This window comes from Lathamus discolor, chromosome 5, assembly GCF_037157495.1.
Source record: "Lathamus discolor isolate bLatDis1 chromosome 5, bLatDis1.hap1, whole genome shotgun sequence".
In the NCBI taxonomy this organism is placed as follows: Eukaryota; Metazoa; Chordata; class Aves; order Psittaciformes; family Psittacidae; genus Lathamus; species Lathamus discolor.
In genome coordinates this window covers 12,936,681-12,956,339 of record NC_088888.1, presented here as the reverse complement: position 1 = coordinate 12,956,339, position 19,659 = coordinate 12,936,681, and the positions used below count along the sequence as shown (strand labels likewise).

Genomic DNA, 19,659 nt, shown 5'->3' with positions numbered 1-19,659 from the left:
TGGGGTTTTTTTTTGGGGGGGATGGTAGCTGGCTTTTGTGTTTTGTAAGATCTGATGTACTTGTGTGGTTACCTGCTTTCACACACAGATACATTCAAGTAATGGGCTAGTGGGCTAGTTAAGGAGCCAGGAAGCTCCTTAACAATAAGGAGCTGAAGGTTTCAGGTTGGTAAGAGATGTTTAGATGTTTTGCTGTACTTAGAGGAAGCATCTAGATCTGTTGTAAGTGTGAAGGTCTCTAAGCTGTCCTTCATTCTTGTTGGCCGAGGATATATATGGGGCTTTTTTTCTCCTCTTTTTAAAGCCTAATTTTCTGCCATTAATGATAAGCTTCAATAGGTTCTTTGGTCTTGTTTTGATCAAAGGTTGTTGCTAATGACAGGACCACGTGTTACTTTCGTTCTAGACTGTGCAGGTGTACAGGGAGCTTTCCCAGCCATGAACAGGCAGATGCACAGGGGGAAGTTGGTTCTAATGTGCTGTTCCTTACCTTGCTGATAAGGCAGCAGTATGTTGCTGCTTGTCTAACAGCTGCTTTAAATGGGAATTTGGTGGTGTTTTGACTTTCCATTTATGTTTCCAAATCACTCAGGCTAAGGCGTGTATCTGACTAATACAAAGTCATTTTCTTATACAGATCTCAGAAACTCAGAAGTCCTTGGAGAAACTACAAGAGGCTATCAGTGTACATTCTGCAGAGCTTTCAGAGGTAAGGCATTATCTACACCCTCTCAGCAGTCACAAGTACTTGTACCAGGAAAATTCATATCTAGGATGTAACAGAAATCACTAGATTGGCAGATTCCAGGTTGTTTGTGAATGTATACCTGTTTTGTATTTTATCAGGTAACACATAGCTCTTGTTCCATTGCAGTTCGACTTTGTCTTTTTGTTCCTTTTTGTTTCATATGTAGGTGCAGATAGCCCTTAATGAAGCTAAACTAAGTGAAGAAAAGGTGAAATCTGAGCTTCACCATGTGCAGGAAGAGAATGCCAGGCTGAAAAAGAGCAAGGAGCAAGTAAGTTATGCCCAAGCCAGGCAACTTCGTTCATCTTTTGAATGAAGTATTTTGGCTTTATTCCTACTTTTCTTGAGTATAGCTTCAGTGTGTCCCTCTTCTTAATTCCATATTTCATATTATCGAGATAAACCTTAAGCCCCTTGTGTCTGCCTGCACAGCTTTTTGTACAGGCGAGTCACACGTCTTTAGCATGAAGGCATTGCCAGTTCCAGCAATTCGGTTTTTGTCAGCAACTTCACAGACATTCTGTGGTCAGGAGATAGCTACTTAGGATCAGGACTGAAGGAAGTTGTGGTAAAGGATTGCCAAAAAGCAGTTCTGAAGCTAAGCTAAACAGGGGAGGCCTTTAGTCCTGAAATGTCATCACAGTTCTTTTACATATAATTGTAAATATCTGTTTGTTTCTCTGTATGAGAAGTAGATGGCTTTTTAGAGAATGTAGTTTAATTACCTCTGGACTGCAACTAATTCTTCGTATTTTGAAATGTGTGAGCCCTTTGGTTCTGATGTTAGGATATTAGCTGAGAAAACATGAAATTTTTAAAATCACCCAATAATATAAACTGCAGAAAGATTTTGAGCATTCAGTTCTACCAATGGGCTAGTGATGAGTGTGGAAACTGTGAAGTTTACTCTTTTTCTGTCACCTGTGGTGGTTGGTTGTCAGTAGAACTGATATACACCCTGTGCTAAAAACAGAACAAGTAATCATCTTGCCTTGGTGCTTCATACAGCTGCTAAAAGAAGCTGAAGGTTGGAGTGAGAGGCATACTGAGCTCAGTGAGCAGATCAAACTGTATCAGAAATCTCAGAAGGACATAGAAGAAGCACTTGCCTACAAGGAAAATGAAATTGAAGTAGGTTCTCTATAACATGCTTGCTTTAAATACTACACATCAGAAATTACTTTGAAATTACAAAACACAGAGTGATTCTTCTTCAGTGAAACCTTGTTTTCATTACTAGGTTTTAACTAACTGCATTATGCAGCTGAAGCAGCTCGACACGGGTTCGGCATCTGAAGCCAAGAAGGATGACGAAGGGCATGAATGGAGCACAGGAGAGGACCTGGCCAATGGGGAGTTGCCAGGTACAGTCACTCTACCTCCTGGCTGATATGCCCAGTGGCTAAAGCGTATGCAGTGATATGCTCATGTCATTTCATACAGTGAAGAAGGGGAATCCATATTTATAGCTGCCTTTGGGTTAAGAGACTGCCGGCTTCAATCGTCAAACACAAAATTTATATATATGCGGGCTCCAAATTCCCATGTTTTGATTTTTAGATACTGTGTCCAGTAGAAAGTAGTGCACCCAAATTAGCATTAGTGTAGTGGCTAGAAGTAGTGACAAGAAGGAATCTTCTGAATGCTTTCTGGAGTAAATCTAATAGTTCTATTGTGCCGGTTGTGCAATTGCAATTGTGCGTTGTTCCCTGTGGTTTTTGGTTTGGTTTGTTTTTTTTACCAAGTAAGGAGACCTAACCCAGATTAAAGTGTGGGGATTGTTATTTTTAACAGCTGCAGAGTCCAGGGAGTTGGGGATAAAAAACAGGGAACACAAATATATTTTTATCTTCTAGATAACGAGAGTGAGAAGATGAAGACTCAGATTAAGCAGATGATGGATGTATCCAGGGTATGCTGCACAAGATACCTCATAGAATCATAGAATGGTTTGTGTTGGAAAGGATCTTAAGATCATCCAGTTCCAACCCCTGCCATGGGCAGGGACAGCTCACACTAGACCATGTCACTCAAGGTTCTGTCCAACCTGGCCTTGAACACTGTGAGGGATGGAGCATTCACCACTTGGGCAGCCTGTTCCAGTGCCTTAGCACCCTCGTGGAGAAGAACTTCTTCCTTATATCTAAACTGAACATCCTGTGTTTAAGTTTAAACTCATCACCCCTTCATCCTATCACTACAGTCCCTGATGAAGAGTCCCTTTCCAGCATCCTTGTAGGCCCCCTTCAGATACTGGAAGGCTGCTATGAGGTCTTCACATAGCTTCTCTTCTCCAGGCTGAACAGCCACAATGTTCTCAGCCTGTCTTCGTATGGGAGGTGCTCCAGCCCCTGATCATCCTCGTGGCCTCCTCTGGATTTGCTCCAGCTGCTCCGTGTCCTTCTTACGTTGAGGACACAAGAGCTGCACACAGTGCTCCAAATGTGGTCTCACGAGAGCAGAGTATTATCTAATAAATGCAGCCACGTTGCTGCTATGCCTAAGATGGTAACTTTCTGCTCCTCTTTTCAGGTAAAAACTATGTTATCCATAGTTGAAGAAGACAGAAATCTTCTGCAATCCAAACTGAGTGATGAAGTAACAGCAAGACATGAGCTGGAAGGTAGGCTTAGCAAAAAAATTGTTTAAGATGAAACATTGTTTGTGGTTTAAAAAGAAACGGAGCATTTATGGGGCATATTGGTTCTCGTAGCAACTTCTTTCACCTTCTTCACTTAACTTTGCTTCTCCAACAGAGCAAATAAAAAAATTAGAACATGACTCCTGTTCGCTCCAGTCGGCCAAAGCTCGGCTAGAAAATGAATGCAAAACACTACAGCAGAAAGTGGAGATTCTTGGGGAGCTTTACCAGCAGAAGGAGATGGCACTCCAGAAGTAAGCCTCCGAGTACTGTTCCACAGCAGAGCGTATTATATCATGGGCACTATCCAAATGTTCTTTGCTCAGAATGGTCAAATTACTTGAAGCTGTATTTGGAATGAAAGGCGCTGGCTACTGTTTCAGCATGGTTGAAGCTAGTAATCCTTTGTTTTCCAGTGTTCCACACAGTATTGCCTTCTACTGTTCTGCAGAAGGGGGGACGTGTGGCTTGGTCTGCAAATTCTGTGCTTTGTCCAGAAGAATATAGTGGCCATTGAGATTTGTTTCAGTTACTCTGACCTCAGTTCAGTGCAGTCTAATTCTCATCCAGCAGAAGCCTTAGTATTTTAGCTGTAGGAGCTTTGTGCATTCTTAAAGGGATTAATGAAGGCTTAGTTTGTGGTGCAGCCGAGATGAATGAATTGCTAGCAGTGAAGAACTAGTGGTGTATCTGTGTTCATTCCTTATTTATTTACTTACTGAAATATCTGTAATACTGTCTGAATTTTGGGGGGAAATACTGAGCAAAGATTCGGGGACATTTTCAGCTGAATTCCGTAGGAAGGCTGAAACTGTGGTGGAGAAGCAACTGAAGGTTCTAGGGTTCAGGTCTGTAGGTTGGCAGAAGCACAGGGGTTGGAACAAGCTAAGTAGTGAAACTTCCTGACCTAATAACTTCAGGATCCAGATGTAGTAAACACATAGTGGAGCTGCAAAGAGTAGCCCATCTTTCAAGGAAAACTTCCTCTTGACCTCTCTGAAGAGTTTTTATAACTTCCAAAACTCTTAGGAAGTTACACTGCCTGTTACTGCTTCTTGGCTAGAATGATTCTATGTATGTTCATGTAGACAAGGAATGGTTATTAGCAATAGGTAACTTCCTACTAGGTTAACAGTTTCAGTTATGTGGGATAGCTCTTGTAAGTTAGGATCACATAAGAACCTCATCAACACTTTAAGAAACATACGAAAAATTACAAAGGTAGTGAACTGAGGAGTTACAAAAAGACTGTGGAAATGTGTCGTGTAATACATTGCCACCGAGTGAACTTGGAAATAAGCTTGTTTCCACATGGGTGATGACTACTGAATGTGTGTATCACCTGGGTCCTAAATTTCTCTCTTTTTACTACACATTCGTTTCTTTGTCTCCCTTGGTTGGATGTTAGTTCTGTGTATTTTCGTATTTGTACCTTTGTAAAGCTGGATTACCACCTGTAGAACTGGGAAGTAAACTACAGGATGAAAAGAGATGAACTGTCTTGCAATTGTTAGATTCTGGCAAAACTTAGTTGCTGACAGAACTTTCCAGTCAACTCTGCCTCCTTAATTTTTGGGTGTTACACATAATGGGTTTGTCTGTTGGTTTCAGAAGACAGTATTTCTGTCTCTTAAAAAGCCCCAAACCTCTTTTTATTCTCTTTGTAGTCTCACTCATTTTTATACATTCTGCTTATCACTGTTGTTAGCAGGGGAATACTTTGGTTTTGAGATGTAGTAGATGTAGGATGGTGGAATAGATGGCGCTTTGTTTTGTTTTTCCATGCAGAAAACTAACTCAGGAAGAGTATGAGCGTCAGGAGAAGGAGCAGAAGCTGTCTGCTGCTGATGAAAAAGCAGTGCTGGCCATCGAGGAAGTGAAAGTTTACAAGTAACTTCAGTTTCTAAAGGCTCCTTGTTTTCCTTTACTTCAGCTGTTGAAGAAAATTCATTTAAAGCTTTCTCCTTCCTCTCTTTTTCCCCTTTGTACAGGCAAAGGATCCAAGATATGGAAGAAGAATTGCAAAAAACAGAGAGATCTTACAAAAACCAGGTAAACTTCTTGCTTGCTGGTTATTGTGTCACCTTTTACTGCATTGTTCCAGTGCTCTGTAGTGAGTTACTGGAAGTACTGGGAGTTGCACAAAGTAAACCAAACCGCTTCTTATCTTCTCAGATTGCTGCCCACGAGAAGAAGGCACATGACAATTGGGTAAGAACATTCTTCCTTTTCCAACCCAGACCGCTTATATTTGACTCCAGGTTGGTGCAGTTAATGCAGTTGGCAAAACTTTTCCTAACAGCTTATTGCCCGCTCTGCCGAGAGAGCTCTGGCTGAAGAAAAGAGAGAAGCTGCCAACCTGAGGCAAAAGTAAGTACAGTACAGACCGTTGTTACTGCTCATGGAACGTGTTGCTTGGGAGAGAAGGAGCTCGAACAGTGTGAGGTGCTCAGGCAGCCTGCTTGCTCAGAGTGTGTTACGCATCCTTGAGTTACTACTTTTAAACTATGAGGGTTAAAGTAAGATTTCTTGGTGAACGCTGTAACATTATACAGGGCAGTTTGCCTTGTTACATGATAACAAATATAACTCGTACTATGTGAATAAGAAAAGCTCTATTTTTATTTTTTAATTAGATTAATAGAGGTAAACCAAAAAATCGTCATGCTTCAAAGACCATTAATTGTAAAGCCAACTCCAGGCAGACCCGACCGTCAGGTCCCACCACGGCGAGGTAAATCCTGCTTGTTCTCCCAAAACTGTGGTCTTTGAGCCAGAATATCCTAGAAAAATAGGGCTATGATATAGTGTAGAAAAGGAAATCAAGTGGTTGTAATTCTTTGGCATAGGGCCCTTAAGCAGAGATGGCTCTTTTGGCCCATCACCTGTGAGTGGAGGAAATCCGTCACCCACACAGATGATCGAAGTTCCTGCCCGGCCCCTTTCTGCTCCTCGCAGGGAAGGCTCAAGAGGTGAATTTGGTAAGCAGTGAGGCTTCCCTGCTGTGATAGCTGTCTTTTGTGCTACAGACCCAGGAAAAGCAGAAATAGCTCAGGCATATATTGATTAGGTTCTTGTTTCCCTTAAGGTACAGTGGTAGATGGTCCCCCTGCTCCACGAAGGCCACCAGAGTTAGCTGGAAGGATGTCTGTTCCGGGTGAGTTACATGGGACTTGCAACCAACTCAACTTACTCACTAGTCTTTGACTGTATAAATGTAAATTACAAGTTCCTTACCCCAAGTGTGGCAGGACATGCATTTGTGTCTCTCTTTGCAGACCTTGGGCCTGCTGTAGCGTCCCTCATCAGTAGTGGGCCAAGAACCTCCTCCCCTTCCTCAGCAATGGATGGATTGGTAAGCTGAAAACACCCTGACCTTCATGTTTCTAAGACACGACTTGCTGTACTTCCTGCTGCTTCTTTAACTGTATCATCTTCTGTCTTGTCCATATCCTGTCACTATCCTTATTTGCTGTCCAAAAAACCCCAAAAGCAACCCTCTCCCAAAGAGTCTGAAGCCCCTTGGGCAGCTGCTGATTCACCTTCATCTCTTGAACCAGCTACAGTGAGTATTCAGAGGCTGCACATGGCGTTACTCTGCTTTGATGGAGAGGAATAACAGGCTTGGTGTTCTGAGCTGCTAAATAACTCTACAAAACTAACCCAGGGCTTACCCTTCTGTCTCAAAAGTTTTCTTTACTGATGCTCAGTTGCTGTCTGGTTTTTATGGAATTGTGGAAATGAAATCTTTCTTGTTACGGACTGCAGGCAAACACTTGGGAGTGACTACACCAATAATCCTAAGAAGCTGACTTAGCTGCGGTATTGCAGCACAATTCCTTATGTAATTCCAGGTGCCAGGCCCTTTTCCAAAGGGGTGTCTGCTGAGGACACTTCAAAAGGGATCAAATTTTTCTTTAGGACAACTTTAGCTAAAGAAAACCTGACATCTCAGACAGTACATCAGGCACTCCTAGGCAGTGCAAGCAGTGCTCCTGGTGAAGGGACAATGGTGGTGCAGCAGCTTGCCCTGTTTAATGTGTTTTGGGTGTGTGTTTTTCTTCTTTGTCTCTCTTCCACCTCTTGGCCTTTGGGCGAGTATTTTGGTGTGCAGCACTGTCCATGCTTCCCTGGTGCAGTAACACACTCAGGTATAACCTCATCTCACACAGGCTAATGCCAGTACCAAAGGCCCACCTTCTTTCCCTGCGACACCTATTATGACCTCCCCAGTGATGGGACCTCCACCTCCACCGCCTGTGCGCTACGGACCGCCGCCGGCTCCTCTCCGTGGGCACTTTGGGCCTCGCCCTCTCCCTCCGCCCTTAGGTACGGTCACGTTGCTGTGTGCTGAAACTCAAGCCCACTGTGCTCCTTGGGAGCCTTCTGCAGAGCTGAGACCTGCCGTCCCCATGCTTCATGGGGTCTGCTGCCTTGCCCAGTAAGCTGGGACAAGTGAGCTTCTCCAGGCTCCTTAGTGCCAAGGTATTCCTCGTTGAGTCTAAAGTAGAAACCAGCAGCCAACAGTCGCCAGAATCTAATTCATGGCCTGTGAAGTGTGCATGTGAGAGTGACCCATTCCAGAGCTGCTCTGGAAAATGAAGAAATGAGGAGCGAGTCTGGAGCTTCACTGCTTAGGTTAAAGCCTTCGTTTAACTCCGTGTTTTCCTTCCCTTCCAGTTCGTGGTGCTCCCTTGCCACCTCCAGCTGCGAGAGATTTCTTACCTGGCCCACCCTTAGGGATGAGAGATCTGCCTCCTGGCCCACTCCCGCCGCCTCCAGACCCCAGGGGCTACGGACGTGGGCACCCTCCTTTTCGACCCCTAGGTCCTCCTGGCCCCAGAGATTATCCTCCAGGCCCACGGCTCCCCCCGCCTGGCTCCAGAGACTATGCACCTTCTCCCAGCAGAGACTTGCCTCCCTCGGGGGCCAGGGACTGCCCCGCAGCCCCAAAGGACTACGCACAGCCTCCAGCGCAGAACCCCTGACGCAGTGCCCGGGCAGCAGCTCAGCAGAATGGGACTCGGAGCGCACTTCCTGCAGTCAGGATTTTAGGAAATGGCTCTCTGGTCAAGGCCATTTGTCTCATTTCAGTATATTTTGGCTTTTGCAGGATTAATTTTTATCCAGTTGCTACAGACATGTGCATTTATGATCACCTTAAACTCATCCATCCTCTTGGCCTGCAAGAACCTTTTTGTGATGGACTCGAACCTCCTCTAAACGTGCAATAGAAAGGAAGTACCTGTGTGGCTAGTTTGAATTAAATGTAGCCTCTGTAACCAGTTGGTGAATGAACTAATTCTGTGACAAAATGTAAATCAAATCATTTCCTGTGGAAATAATTTTTTAAGTAAAATGCTCTCCTACCTGCCTGCTCCACCACATCATTGAGCTGCAGTTGGGGTAGGCCAGGGGTTTACATCAGGACTGCGAGGTCTGTCGGGGCTTTTTAAGAGGGGAAAAAAGGATGCGTGGTCTGAGCTCAGAAGCACAGGTGACACTGTATGCAAAGGAAGGTCATAATAAAAAGCAAAATTCCTTTTGCTAAACCCTGAAGCCTTTGGTTCAGTGCCGGTTTTTGTCCAGGAAGGATGTTAGTTCAGTAATGGAACCAGAGACTTGAATCAGGACTGACCAACGGCCGCTTCTGTGAGGCTATGATGACTTGTGTTACGCTCACCCCGAACTCGTCTTGCTTCAGGTGAATGAGGACAATGGGGGGATCTCTCCCTCCTCAGCTGAAGGGCAGCGCAGAGCTGCAAATCTTTACCATGTTGTGGAGTTAGGTTGGAAATGCAGCCGAATGCTCCAGGGTTCTAGAGACTACGAAATTTCACGGTGGCTTTTGGCTTTTGTGACTGGCTTGCAGCATTAAGCATGGTTTGAGAGAGAAGTTTTCCTTTTACTCAGTATTTAAGCTCAATTTGGCTTCCTTAGCAGTAAGTCCATACTTTTACAGCCTTTTTACTTATGGAGAACTGGTTTCTTTCCTTTTTTAAGTGGGGTGACTGTGTATGAGCTGTATTCAGCTGTAATGCTTTAAATGGGCTTGCATACAGCGAATAGCTTTAAAAGCACACCCTGTGTTTGTAGATGCTCAAATTTGAAGTCCCTGAATGTTAGCTGATACAAGGCTTATCTAACACTGAGGTTTTTCAGAAGTGCTCTGTACTAAAGTAAGCTTTAGGGAAGGAAAAAAAGGGGAAAACAACGTGGAATAATAAACACCACCACTGAAAGGCCGTCACAGCTTTACTGCCAGAGCACAAGCAGCCTTTAAACTCACCATCTCACTGTTGCATCCTTACAGCACAAGTACTAAGCTTTAGATTTGAGGTGAAAGACAAGGTAGAAGGTCACTGCAGCATAAAGCAATGCAGGAGGCGGTGGGGGGAGCAGGAAGTAGTCCTGTCTGTAAAAGAGAGGTAATGGAAGAAAGCGCTAAAGATAGAAGCACCTTTAAAAATGGTATTTCATACTCTACAGCCATCGGTTCACAATTCGTTAAATACAAAGCTCTACTTGTGTATTTAACAAAAATACTTCAGAGTTGCCATTTGCTATAACAGGAGTTAATACATACATCTACAAGCTGGGAAGAGGTGAGCTGCTGGAACAAGGGGTTTGCAAGTCAAGCGCACGTGTTCTGTTTCTGTGGTGGCTGTCAACACACACGATCAACATCCGTGTTGAAGAGGTGGCTTCTCTGAGGCCAGGATTGCTCCTTGCCCAGGACCAAGCTGGGTGATGTTCGGTGTCTCCTCCCTTGCCTACCCCAGGTGCTGTGGGTCCTGGGGACACAGGACCAGCCGGCCATGAGCAGCACCAGCAGCCATGGAGGACAGCAGAGCCGGATGGAGCCCCAGCATCATCCCCGATTGAGAGGATGGCCTGAACACTCTGCAGGGACACTGCGTGCTGCAGCTTCTTTGAAGGTCAGACAGACCCAAAACCAGGGAACACTTCAGGTCACACAGCTGCTGATCAAGCTGGGATTTATTTGCCACCACAGCCCAATGCTCCTCTCCATCTTTTTGCAGGGATCAAAGGATGATTTTACTTTTTTAGGAATGTAGGTATCCTCCTTTTGCCCGGTCTCCAGAACACTGCATTCAGAGGTACTTCCATAACTCGGAGCTAAAGCATTTCAGGGCTTGATACTCAATGTATCTCATGTAACACCACTGGGGTATTGTAAAAGACCCATAAACAGGAAAATTCAATTGCACTTTTTGCCCCCTTCCAGCCAGTAGTGGAATTGAGGAAGTGTTGCTGACTTGTGTCATCACACCTAACTAACATCAGCCCTAGTTATGCCAGAACAGGGGGAAGGCAAGATTAGGACATTCAAAAACAGCTTTTTGTCCTAATCAATAGGGTAAAGGCAAAAGTGCTGAACACTTGCCTGCAGCCAGACAAATACCACAAGGAAAAGTAACATCCCTTCCATTAAAGCATCATGTAACATTTCGGGATTAGAGGACAGAAATGAGGAACTGGTGACGCAGCTGCATCCAAACTTGAAAATAAACCCAACACTGGACACTATTCTTGGGGCTGAGTCTTTAGTTAGCACAGCATTTAGGCACTAGTTAGATATGCAAGAAGTATTTCAAACCTTATTGTATTAAATATCAGACAAATATAGGAAAGATTTGACTGGGTTCTACTTCTGTCCCTTTATTAGGTCAAAAACTGAATGCAAGTGTGTCATAATAAGCCAATGTCCTGCAGCTTATTACACACCAAATCCAAAATATAGAAAATAAATGATAATCCTGTCTACTTCCATAGAAAGGTACTTTTTAGAGTTAAGTTTCCAGACTTGCACAAAATAGGCAGAAAACTGCATACAGTTTCCCTAAGAACAGCAGTTCCATGTCAAAGGTGGGACCCCCTGCCAGCCAGACCTGCTGTACCAAAAGCTCTGCTGCTGGCACTGAACTGCTGACCGCCTCTCTCCATCCCCCACCACCTTTGAAAATCTGTGACAAGATACAGAAGAATCAGCTCTATGAGGGAGTAACAGTGAATTAAAGGACTGTAACAGGCATCCAGAGCTCAGCACGAGTGGATCAGGCAAGGCTGTTCCATTGCAGTTGTTTGTTCCCATCTGCAGTTGTCCTCCTGGCCTGACCAAAGCAGAACCACTGCCTGTGGAGCTCCTCTGTGGCCACCCCACTTGGACCAGCATCCTCCTCTCTCTCATCTTTAACCACATGCAGCACCTCAAGCTCCTTTTCCCACCCCACCTCACCTTTCTCTTGGTCTTCTCCCACCCAGCCTGCTACAGAGGACTCCAAAATGCAGATGAGAGGAACTACAATAGCACAGCAAGTGTAAACAGTTAGTAGGCCTGCCACATCTTTATTGCTACAGGTTTGGCAAAGGGGCAGTCTCCATCCTTAGGCGGAGTTTGAGGCAAAAGGATAACGGTTAAGATAAAAAGTGATGAACAGCAAAAACTAGGAAAAGCAGTCAAATATTTCAGGGCTCTCAGAAAAACCTGGATCTGGAAGATACTGAGAAACTAATCTTGCACTGGAATGGTGGCTTGCCCCTGACCCTGAAGTAGTACTGTGCAGTGTGTGATGGTCCCTTCTGACCTACTGGCATGATTAGTCGTTCTCCTGCCCTGCGAAGGCTACTACACATAGCTACCGCGACCGGTGGTGCAGTTCACAGAAGTGTCACAACTAGGGCGGGTCATTCCTTGTGCAGTGTTTGATGGAGGTGAAGGTAAAGTGGTTTCTTGGTCAACAGTTGCAGTTTCTTCCTTTTAAAGTCAGTGGGTTTTTTGTACCTGTAACCACAAGAAAGTGAGTTAATCTGACTGCGAGGGGAGACGAAAAGCACCTCCTGTACAGATCTTACTACCTTAATCTTGTAAATACATCTGACAAGAGTCACTGGCAGCTACAACAGTGAGCAGCTTTACAGGAAGACACTCAAAACCCCTGTTTTCTCCAGGTTCTTATTTTAACAAACCAAAGATTTCTGTTTTCAAATGAAGCCCTCCTGCTAGCACAGCCTGAGCACCCAGAACTGCAAGCTTCACCCTCTTCCCAAAAGCAAACTCGCCTCCATCTCTCACTCAGTCCTTCAGCCACACAGCAAGGGCAGGATGCACATCACAGCCACGTAACTGCCTCCTCTATTGGTTTGTGTAACAACCACCCCAACGGTGCTTTGAAATGTTCATAACATTCAGCTACAAAGCAGTGTCCCAAGTCTCAAATCAGATTTCCTCTACAGCAGTTCTGTACCAAAAGGCTCTGTGAGTCGATTTCAACTACAGCTGATCTGATGCTCAAGCTAAGGTCAAAATGAAAGTGTGCCATACAGAATTTGTTAACTTCATCGAAAATGTAGTTACAAACGCCAGCATTTTATTTGGAAAAAGTCTAGGTTGAGAAGGGCCTCCAGCCATTTTATTTGCCTAAAAACATTCTATCTTCCCTTCTTTATTAAAAGCAGAATATTCCTTATGGAAGTTCGTCTAACGACTCCAAAAATGCAACACGCCACACATTGTAACTGAAGTCTAGGTAGTTTCCTCTGTCATTGGCATCTATAATCACAAGTCACTTACAGTTCTATAACAATTGCCCCAGGTTTAATTTCATCCATCTCCATGAAAGCAAAGCACTTGGTGCTGGTAAACCTTTTCTTAGGCTTGTAGTGTTTGAATTCAAAGAAAATAGCTGCACCTAGAGAGGAAAATGGTTTAACAGAGAAGTTACCAGTTATGGCCAGTAGTTTGCCACCAGGATGCTCTACATACACTGGAGGGAATTATCTCCAGCACTCATGTTATTACTGAAAAGCTGTACCATGTTCTTAGAAGGCTCACAAGAGCTTCTGCTCTTCACTCAATGACTCAGATCCAGGTAACAGTATTTCCAACGACTAAGAGGGTGATAAGGCAGCTCAATTATCTGGAGCAAAGCAGACTGCTGCATTTATCTCTCTTCATTCCTCCCATCTGCAAGTCATCACAGTGACCAACTTGCAAGAGACAGGATGCAAAGGTCTATTTTTATCCTTGTCTGGATCTAGAGCCCTGCAGCAGCAGCTCCGGCACAGCCGGATTATTAGATCAGGAGCAGGCTGCTGTCTGTCTATGCCTGCAAAGCTGCTGGCCCCTGTTTCTGGTCTCGGATGCCACATACCTTTTGTTAGTCTTTCAATGTGTTTCTGAATCTCGATGTCCACGTTAAAATGGACATACATGTCCTCCTTCCTCACAGCCACAGGAGTGTCTTGCACAGGAGTCAGGTCTATCCCATTCAAATCTGCAGGAAAGAAACAGCATGAGAATGGCAGAAGCTTCTTCAACTTCAAGCTACTGCTTTAAAACATTTATAAATCGCTCCTAATGCTGCCACAGAAAGTTCATGCCAATCTGGATTTTCTTCCTAAGCTCAGGAAAGGGGCAATCCTGCTCCTTCAGTGAGTTTTCTTTTGGATTGCAACATGAAAACAAGTAAAATTCTGACAATGTCTAAGATAAAAGCTGGGAATTATTCCTCTTTTCATTTTTAAGAGCACATTTCTTCCTGCACCGGAAAGCCAGCAGAACAGGATAAGCACCAAAGGCTGCCCTGCACACAGGGTCTGCGGGCACAGCTCAGACACGATGTGTACCCCCAGCACTGCTGCCTGGGCTCAACATACAGGACTCCTCTTGGTTTCTGCACTGGCAGAGGTGTGCTGGGGTCACAGGTTGTATTGCTTGGGCACAGCCACCACAGATAGATAACATTGTTTCTCACGAAGCCTCCACTGTTTACACAACTACATTTGTCCTCTTTACTCCTTCTCTCACTAGTGATCCCTTTCCCCCAGGTGGAGCAAAGTTGCTAATGACAAGGCCAAGACTCCTCAGTACAGAGCACATGCAGTGTGCTTGGGGTACAAGCTGGGGCCATGGAGCACCACTGATGCACTTTGTCTCAGGAGTGGGCTGGGACCACCAATGTGGCATGAGGAACAGACCTGCAGAGGAGAAACCTGGTATAGAAGGAAGGAAAACAGCTATTAAGTGCCCTCAGACTCCTAATAGGGACGATAAGACTTTTCAGAGTTACTTTTCCTCACCAAAAATCTCAAAAAATTATGTATAAAAAGTCACCAGTCTTAATGGCAGCCATCATTTATAGGGGGTTGCAAATAGAGCACCACAAGTTAACAGAAAGACTTGTTGGGAAAGTAAGCCTGGCAATAGACAGTCTGCCTTAGCTCCAGAGAGAGCTAGCCCTGAAGGCAAGCACCAGTTTTAACAACATGTAATAAGTTAAGACACACAAACACTCCAGTGGCAAGGAACAACGAATGCTTGTGTTACAAGTTCGGATGAGTTCCAGGATCCAATGCTAAAGCCCTATCAGGGGGCTGGTACCTTCCTGTTGGCCAAGAGAGACGCAGCATGGAAGAATTACATTTGATTAAACCCACGCCCTTGTAGCCATCCTCACCACTGAAGTCACCCATCCCTCAGCTCTCTGGCATACAAGAGGCAAAGCAAGATCCACAAGTGACTAAGAGAAATGGAGCCCAAAGAATAGTTACACAACCTAAAAGCAATGCAGCAAACCTTAGGCAACACAGCATAAACAAAGAAATACTGCATGTTTCCAAGGCAGAAAACACAAGAAGGCAGTTGTATCTTCTGGGGGAGAAGCAAGGGTCATGCTTCAGCTTCCATCCCAACCAGGTGAACTCCTCAAAGGTCCAGGGAGAATCAGAGGAAACAGGATTAAAGCTTTCTATCTGTGTATTTGGGTAGGTAACACTTGAGAACATCACTGGGATTCAAGTGACATTCAATACTGTGACCCTTGCTTCTGCCAAAGAGCTTGTCTGCTGGAGGAAGCACTTGATCACACATCTTAACAAGTATTTTATCCTGACGTTTGGTATCCAGTAGCACACTGAAAGAGGACGCGTACAAGGTCACTATGGCAGCTGAAAATAGCAAGAGGCTGTTGGCTCAGCTACAGATTTCTATATGATAAGCAAAAAACTCATGTACCTTAAAAGACTCTACAGATAAGCAGGAGTCAAGCAGGGCAGGCTATGGAAAACAGCTCTGACTACAGGGGCTTCCTGCTAAGAGAAGAGGCAGATGATCTCACTAGAAAGAGCCTGAATCCCAACAATCTCAGCCTCAAGCAAAAGCTGTCATGTGAAAGAGTGAGAAATCCTTATGTTGTCTATCATGGACTGACAGAGAGGTTCTTTCTCACTCTTGTCAGTCGAGGAGGCTCTCAGAGGGGGAGGCTCTTAGCCCACCAGGCTTTGGCTGAAATATTTCACTGCGAAGGCTAAAACAAATGTTGTATGTTATCTCACTTCCAAGCTTTGCTTCATAGCCATGCCTCTAAACCTTAAGCCTTGGTAAAGATGATTTTTGTTTTACTAAAAATCAGTTCAATACCAGACCAAACCTAGAGCCAATGGGCTGTGGTTCCAGAAAGCCCAGTATTTGGCTGGGGAGTACAAGCAGTCCAAACAGATCTGTGCTTAATAGTCAGCTGAAGAAGCTGGAATAGAGGAGTACAGTGCTTCTGTCACTGATGAAGAGTCACCGATGCTCAGCTCCCTGCACAGTGAATGCACCCCAGAGCACACAGCTTAGTGTCTTTCCTGCAGGGATTCACCTCCCAGGATGTCTCAGCTACAGAATGTTTCCACTTTTGATTAAAGCAGAAGCCTTAAGGCCACAACAGGAAATGCAAGGACCAGGGAGTATTCTTCCCAGGAGCTGAAAAATCCATACAGCTTTTAGAAAACACACTCCCTCCAAAGTAGAAATGAGGAGCAAGAAACAGAAATCATTACCCTTCACACTGACTGTGATGTAAGGATCAATGCACTGCCCAGCATCTTTCAGACCGATTTTCTCTATGTTTATGGTGAGTAATGTCATCCCGGGTTCAGATGGCAATCTGGGTAATAAAGTACCTGCAAAGAGCAAAGTAGTAGTAATAGTGTTATTAATTATTAACCGTTAACCCTTTGTGTCATCTTACAGCAGAGGCTTTGCTTATCCCACTAGCTCTCATGGAAGATGCTGTGCTCTGTAGGAGGTTCAAAGCCCAAGGATTCATATCCCAAGAGTACACAGTACTACAGGAAAAGTCTGTACAGCTTTTGACAGGTTTCGAAGCCCACACCAAAACCAACAAAACAGAACTGCCACAAGTCAAATGAATTCATAACAACTTAATGCATAAGAACAGAGAGTAGCTTTGTTTCAAGTGTTCTTTCCTGCTCTCATGCAGAATAACTCATTCATGGAACTCACTTCATGTAGTCTCAAGGATTAAATTGGGAAGGCTGGATTCAATCTACAGCTGCAGGAAGTTCAGACACTTAATCAGGAGTCCCACCCCACTGAACATGACTTGGCTTAGCCTGGGAGAGTAAGGAGGAAAATGGCATTGCTGCAAATCCCATTGGACAGAAGGGAACCGGAAGAGAAATTCTTAATTACTCAAGTTCTCCTGCCCTCTACTTAAAGGAAAAATGAGGAATAAAGAGCATTTGCACCTCCCGAGTTCCCTTCTGCCTTAAGGAAGTAGCTCTCAGCTCTGCATCAGGAACATTTAGTATCAACGCTTCATGGTCAGCATAAATCATCCACACAGCACTGAGGAAGAGCATGGAGCTGGCAAGAAAGCCAAACTGTTCATTAAAAGCCATCAGATTGTCATCAACAATGGAGTGGGTTTCTTCATGCTGCTTTTAACGACAACTGGCAAGCTTCAGGCCTCTCTCCAGTATGAGATGAATAAGCACCAAGTCAGAAAATGCTCAGACTCAAAAGTGAGTTTGATTTAAAGCTTTGGTTTTCTAATTACAAAATAAACGTTATTCCAAGGCTTGCAAATCAAAGTAAGAGTTTCCTTTGACAAGTCCAATATGGGTTTTTCTTGATACTTTTTTCTCCCCTCTTGATCTGTTTGAGGAACTGAAGCAGCAAGGAGTTTCTGTCCTGTACAAGAGATCAGTTTTGCAAGAGGGGACCATGTATTCTGCACTTGGAAGTAGAGCCGTAACTTCAACAAGATTTCGTGAGCTTTCCTACATCCAGTCCCTCCTTCAGGATCACCAGCAAGGCTTGAGTTCACACCTATGATGCAGTACATGTCTGTGTTCCCTGTCCTGGCTGCTAGCAGGCTCACAACCTCCAAGGTACTGTATCTGCATACACGTCACAACATATCATGGCAGAATTCGACCCACCATTCTGAATTAATGGGACAGACTTCTGGCTATGGAATGAGAAATGTTAGAAGGGAAACTTATTAGAGAGCACTCACTTCTGCAAAGCAGCATTCACGCTCCAGTTAACCCTACTCTCTCTCTTGACCAGATGTTCAAAGACAGAGTTCTTATTTCAATCTAAATGAAGGTAGAAGCAAACCCGTCCTTGTAGGCACAAAACTCTCTGCTCTGCTATCTTTCTGTTGTCTCCTAAAAGCAGCATGCCCCCAAGAGCCAAGAACAACTGTACCCTTCAGTTTTCCTATCCATCACTTCAAAGGACTAAGTGATGGGATACTTGACAGAGAAATCATTTGAAAGATGCGTCAGACTGGCATCTGTTATAAAAACAGTGGCGGAAGTTATTCTGTTCTTGAAAAATGCTTTCCAGAATGTGTGAAATTGCGGAGTTGCAACAAACAGAAAAGTCCAGCTCACTTCCAGCTGGTAAGGGAACAGAAGGACAGATGGGCTCCAGGGAACACAGTTTCCTTTCTGCCTCAGCAGGAGGAGCAGCCAAGCCAGCAACAGACCAAGGACTGTAGCCTGCCTCATGTGAGCCACAGCCACCCAAGCAGGTCTTTTGCTGAAGCTTCTGTAGTCACTCCACAGAGGAGCCACTGGCTGACAGTAACTCCCTATAACTGTGCTAGGGCTGGGCATCGCACCGCCAGGCTGCCACCACAGCCTGGGCCGGGCCCACTCCCCTTCTGCAGGCTCACGCTGAGGCCATCATCAGCAAACTGCCAACTACCTCAGACAGAACCACAGGGCATCACTGCCAGAGGGGAAGGGGAGCATCTACAAGTGAAATGAGTGACCTCCTACGAGTGCATTTCAGATACACAAAGGTGAGCCAACCCAACAGCCACCAACGCAGGCTGAGTTCAGTCTCTCCCTTCCCAAAGCCCGATTCACAGAAAGGGGAAAAAGTGACAAGTCTCCTGCTGGGTTCACAAATGGAAATGGTTCACAGGAGGAGCCACTGCCAGCACAGCACTGGAATAAAGAAGTATATAACCAGGAGAAAGGCAGGAAACCTTTGCTGTTAGAGGCAACAAGCCATTGGTCAGTTCAGGTCTGCACAGCTCAGAAGTCTAACTACAGAAGTACTCTTTGAGTAAGATTTCCCATAAAATGTGTGTTCCACTAAAGAAAATCTAGCTACACCTACCTTTGGCTACACTGCAAGTCAGACTGTCTTTATGAGCAGAGTAGAACTTCTAGAGGGCTATGAAAGGTGGGTCAACGAACATGACCATCCCTCTTTCTGGTACAGACAGCAAACGCAAATCAACACCTAGATGCCAACACCACAGATGTACTAGGATTGTTACTAAGGATTGTATCTTGAGGGTTGAAACTAAGAGCTGAATGAAGAATATCACAGCTACATAAATATGGTCAAAGAAATAACTGTATATACTAAAAGGTTTTCATACCTTCATTGGCTCCTGGGTTAGATGGATGGTGCAATGTGATAACGATGAAGCCATGCATGTAGAAGACAAGACCATGATCAGTTAGACAATACAGTTATGCACTATGGATTAAAGGCATATAGAAGCAAAGAGTGAACACGGTTCTATCAATTCAACATGGAAAGTCCACTTGACTCATAAGGCTCACCCTAGAGAGCTGCAAACTGCTTTTGTTTAACCCTTATAACCCAGAGAAAGAGCAACAGACCAACCTACAGCCAGGTAAGAAATACCACATTCATTTACACTCAGTGGGAAAATGAGATCTGCGTTCAAGTAGTACAAGACGTCCTTACAGTTTGAATTATTGTAGCTATGGGGAAATCTACCTTAATGCAAAAAACCAACAGAGAGGTTAGATGTGCAGTCTATTAAGTAGCTGACAATGTAAAATATCAGTAAGTTCTGGCATTGCTCTCACCTTCTCTTAAAAGCATGGTCTTACTGGGGAATAATTCTGTAAGAAAGTAAATGCCCCAAACTTCTCCCCTTTCTGGTTTGGCTACCACTTGGAA

The 19,659-nt window shown here is 44.5% G+C and overlaps 2 protein-coding genes across 6 annotated transcripts in view; one reads left to right on the top strand and one right to left on the bottom strand.

The window, feature by feature from the left end:
• The window catches only part of MIA3 (MIA SH3 domain ER export factor 3), a 30,353-nt gene extending 21,590 nt beyond the window's left edge, over window positions 1–8,763 (top strand). For 3 of the 4 annotated variants that reach the window (XM_065679809.1, XM_065679808.1, XM_065679811.1), the window contains exons 12-29: window positions 638–709; window positions 915–1,019; window positions 1,757–1,879; window positions 1,989–2,112; window positions 2,605–2,660; window positions 3,281–3,371; window positions 3,505–3,643; window positions 5,178–5,279; window positions 5,381–5,441; window positions 5,565–5,600; window positions 5,692–5,759; window positions 6,026–6,123; window positions 6,239–6,370; window positions 6,478–6,546; window positions 6,668–6,744; window positions 6,883–6,954; window positions 7,562–7,718; window positions 8,070–8,763. In XM_065679809.1, coding sequence (XP_065535881.1) covers window positions 638–709; window positions 915–1,019; window positions 1,757–1,879; window positions 1,989–2,112; window positions 2,605–2,660; window positions 3,281–3,371; window positions 3,505–3,643; window positions 5,178–5,279; window positions 5,381–5,441; window positions 5,565–5,600; window positions 5,692–5,759; window positions 6,026–6,123; window positions 6,239–6,370; window positions 6,478–6,546; window positions 6,668–6,744; window positions 6,883–6,954; window positions 7,562–7,718; window positions 8,070–8,377 — 1,890 coding nt within the window. In that variant the 3' untranslated portion in view covers window positions 8,378–8,763. The remainder of the gene's footprint in view (window positions 1–637; window positions 710–914; window positions 1,020–1,756; window positions 1,880–1,988; window positions 2,113–2,604; window positions 2,661–3,280; window positions 3,372–3,504; window positions 3,644–5,177; window positions 5,280–5,380; window positions 5,442–5,564; window positions 5,601–5,691; window positions 5,760–6,025; window positions 6,124–6,238; window positions 6,371–6,477; window positions 6,547–6,667; window positions 6,745–6,882; window positions 6,955–7,561; window positions 7,719–8,069) is intronic. The other variant, XM_065679810.1, reaches the window with a different exon arrangement.
• Window positions 8,764–11,052: 2,289 nt separating this feature from the next.
• The window catches only part of AIDA (axin interactor, dorsalization associated), a 28,645-nt gene continuing 20,038 nt past the window's right edge, over window positions 11,053–19,659 (bottom strand). Inside the window, exons 7-11 of one of the 2 annotated variants that reach the window (XM_065679828.1) lie at window positions 19,106–19,117; window positions 16,236–16,358; window positions 13,565–13,687; window positions 12,985–13,102; window positions 11,053–12,195 (exon numbers count right to left, since the gene is read on the bottom strand). In XM_065679828.1, the coding sequence (XP_065535900.1) occupies window positions 12,099–12,195; window positions 12,985–13,102; window positions 13,565–13,687; window positions 16,236–16,358; window positions 19,106–19,117 (473 nt within the window). In that variant the 3' untranslated portion in view covers window positions 11,053–12,098. The remainder of the gene's footprint in view (window positions 12,196–12,984; window positions 13,103–13,564; window positions 13,688–16,235; window positions 16,359–19,105; window positions 19,118–19,659) is intronic. The other variant, XM_065679829.1, reaches the window with a different exon arrangement.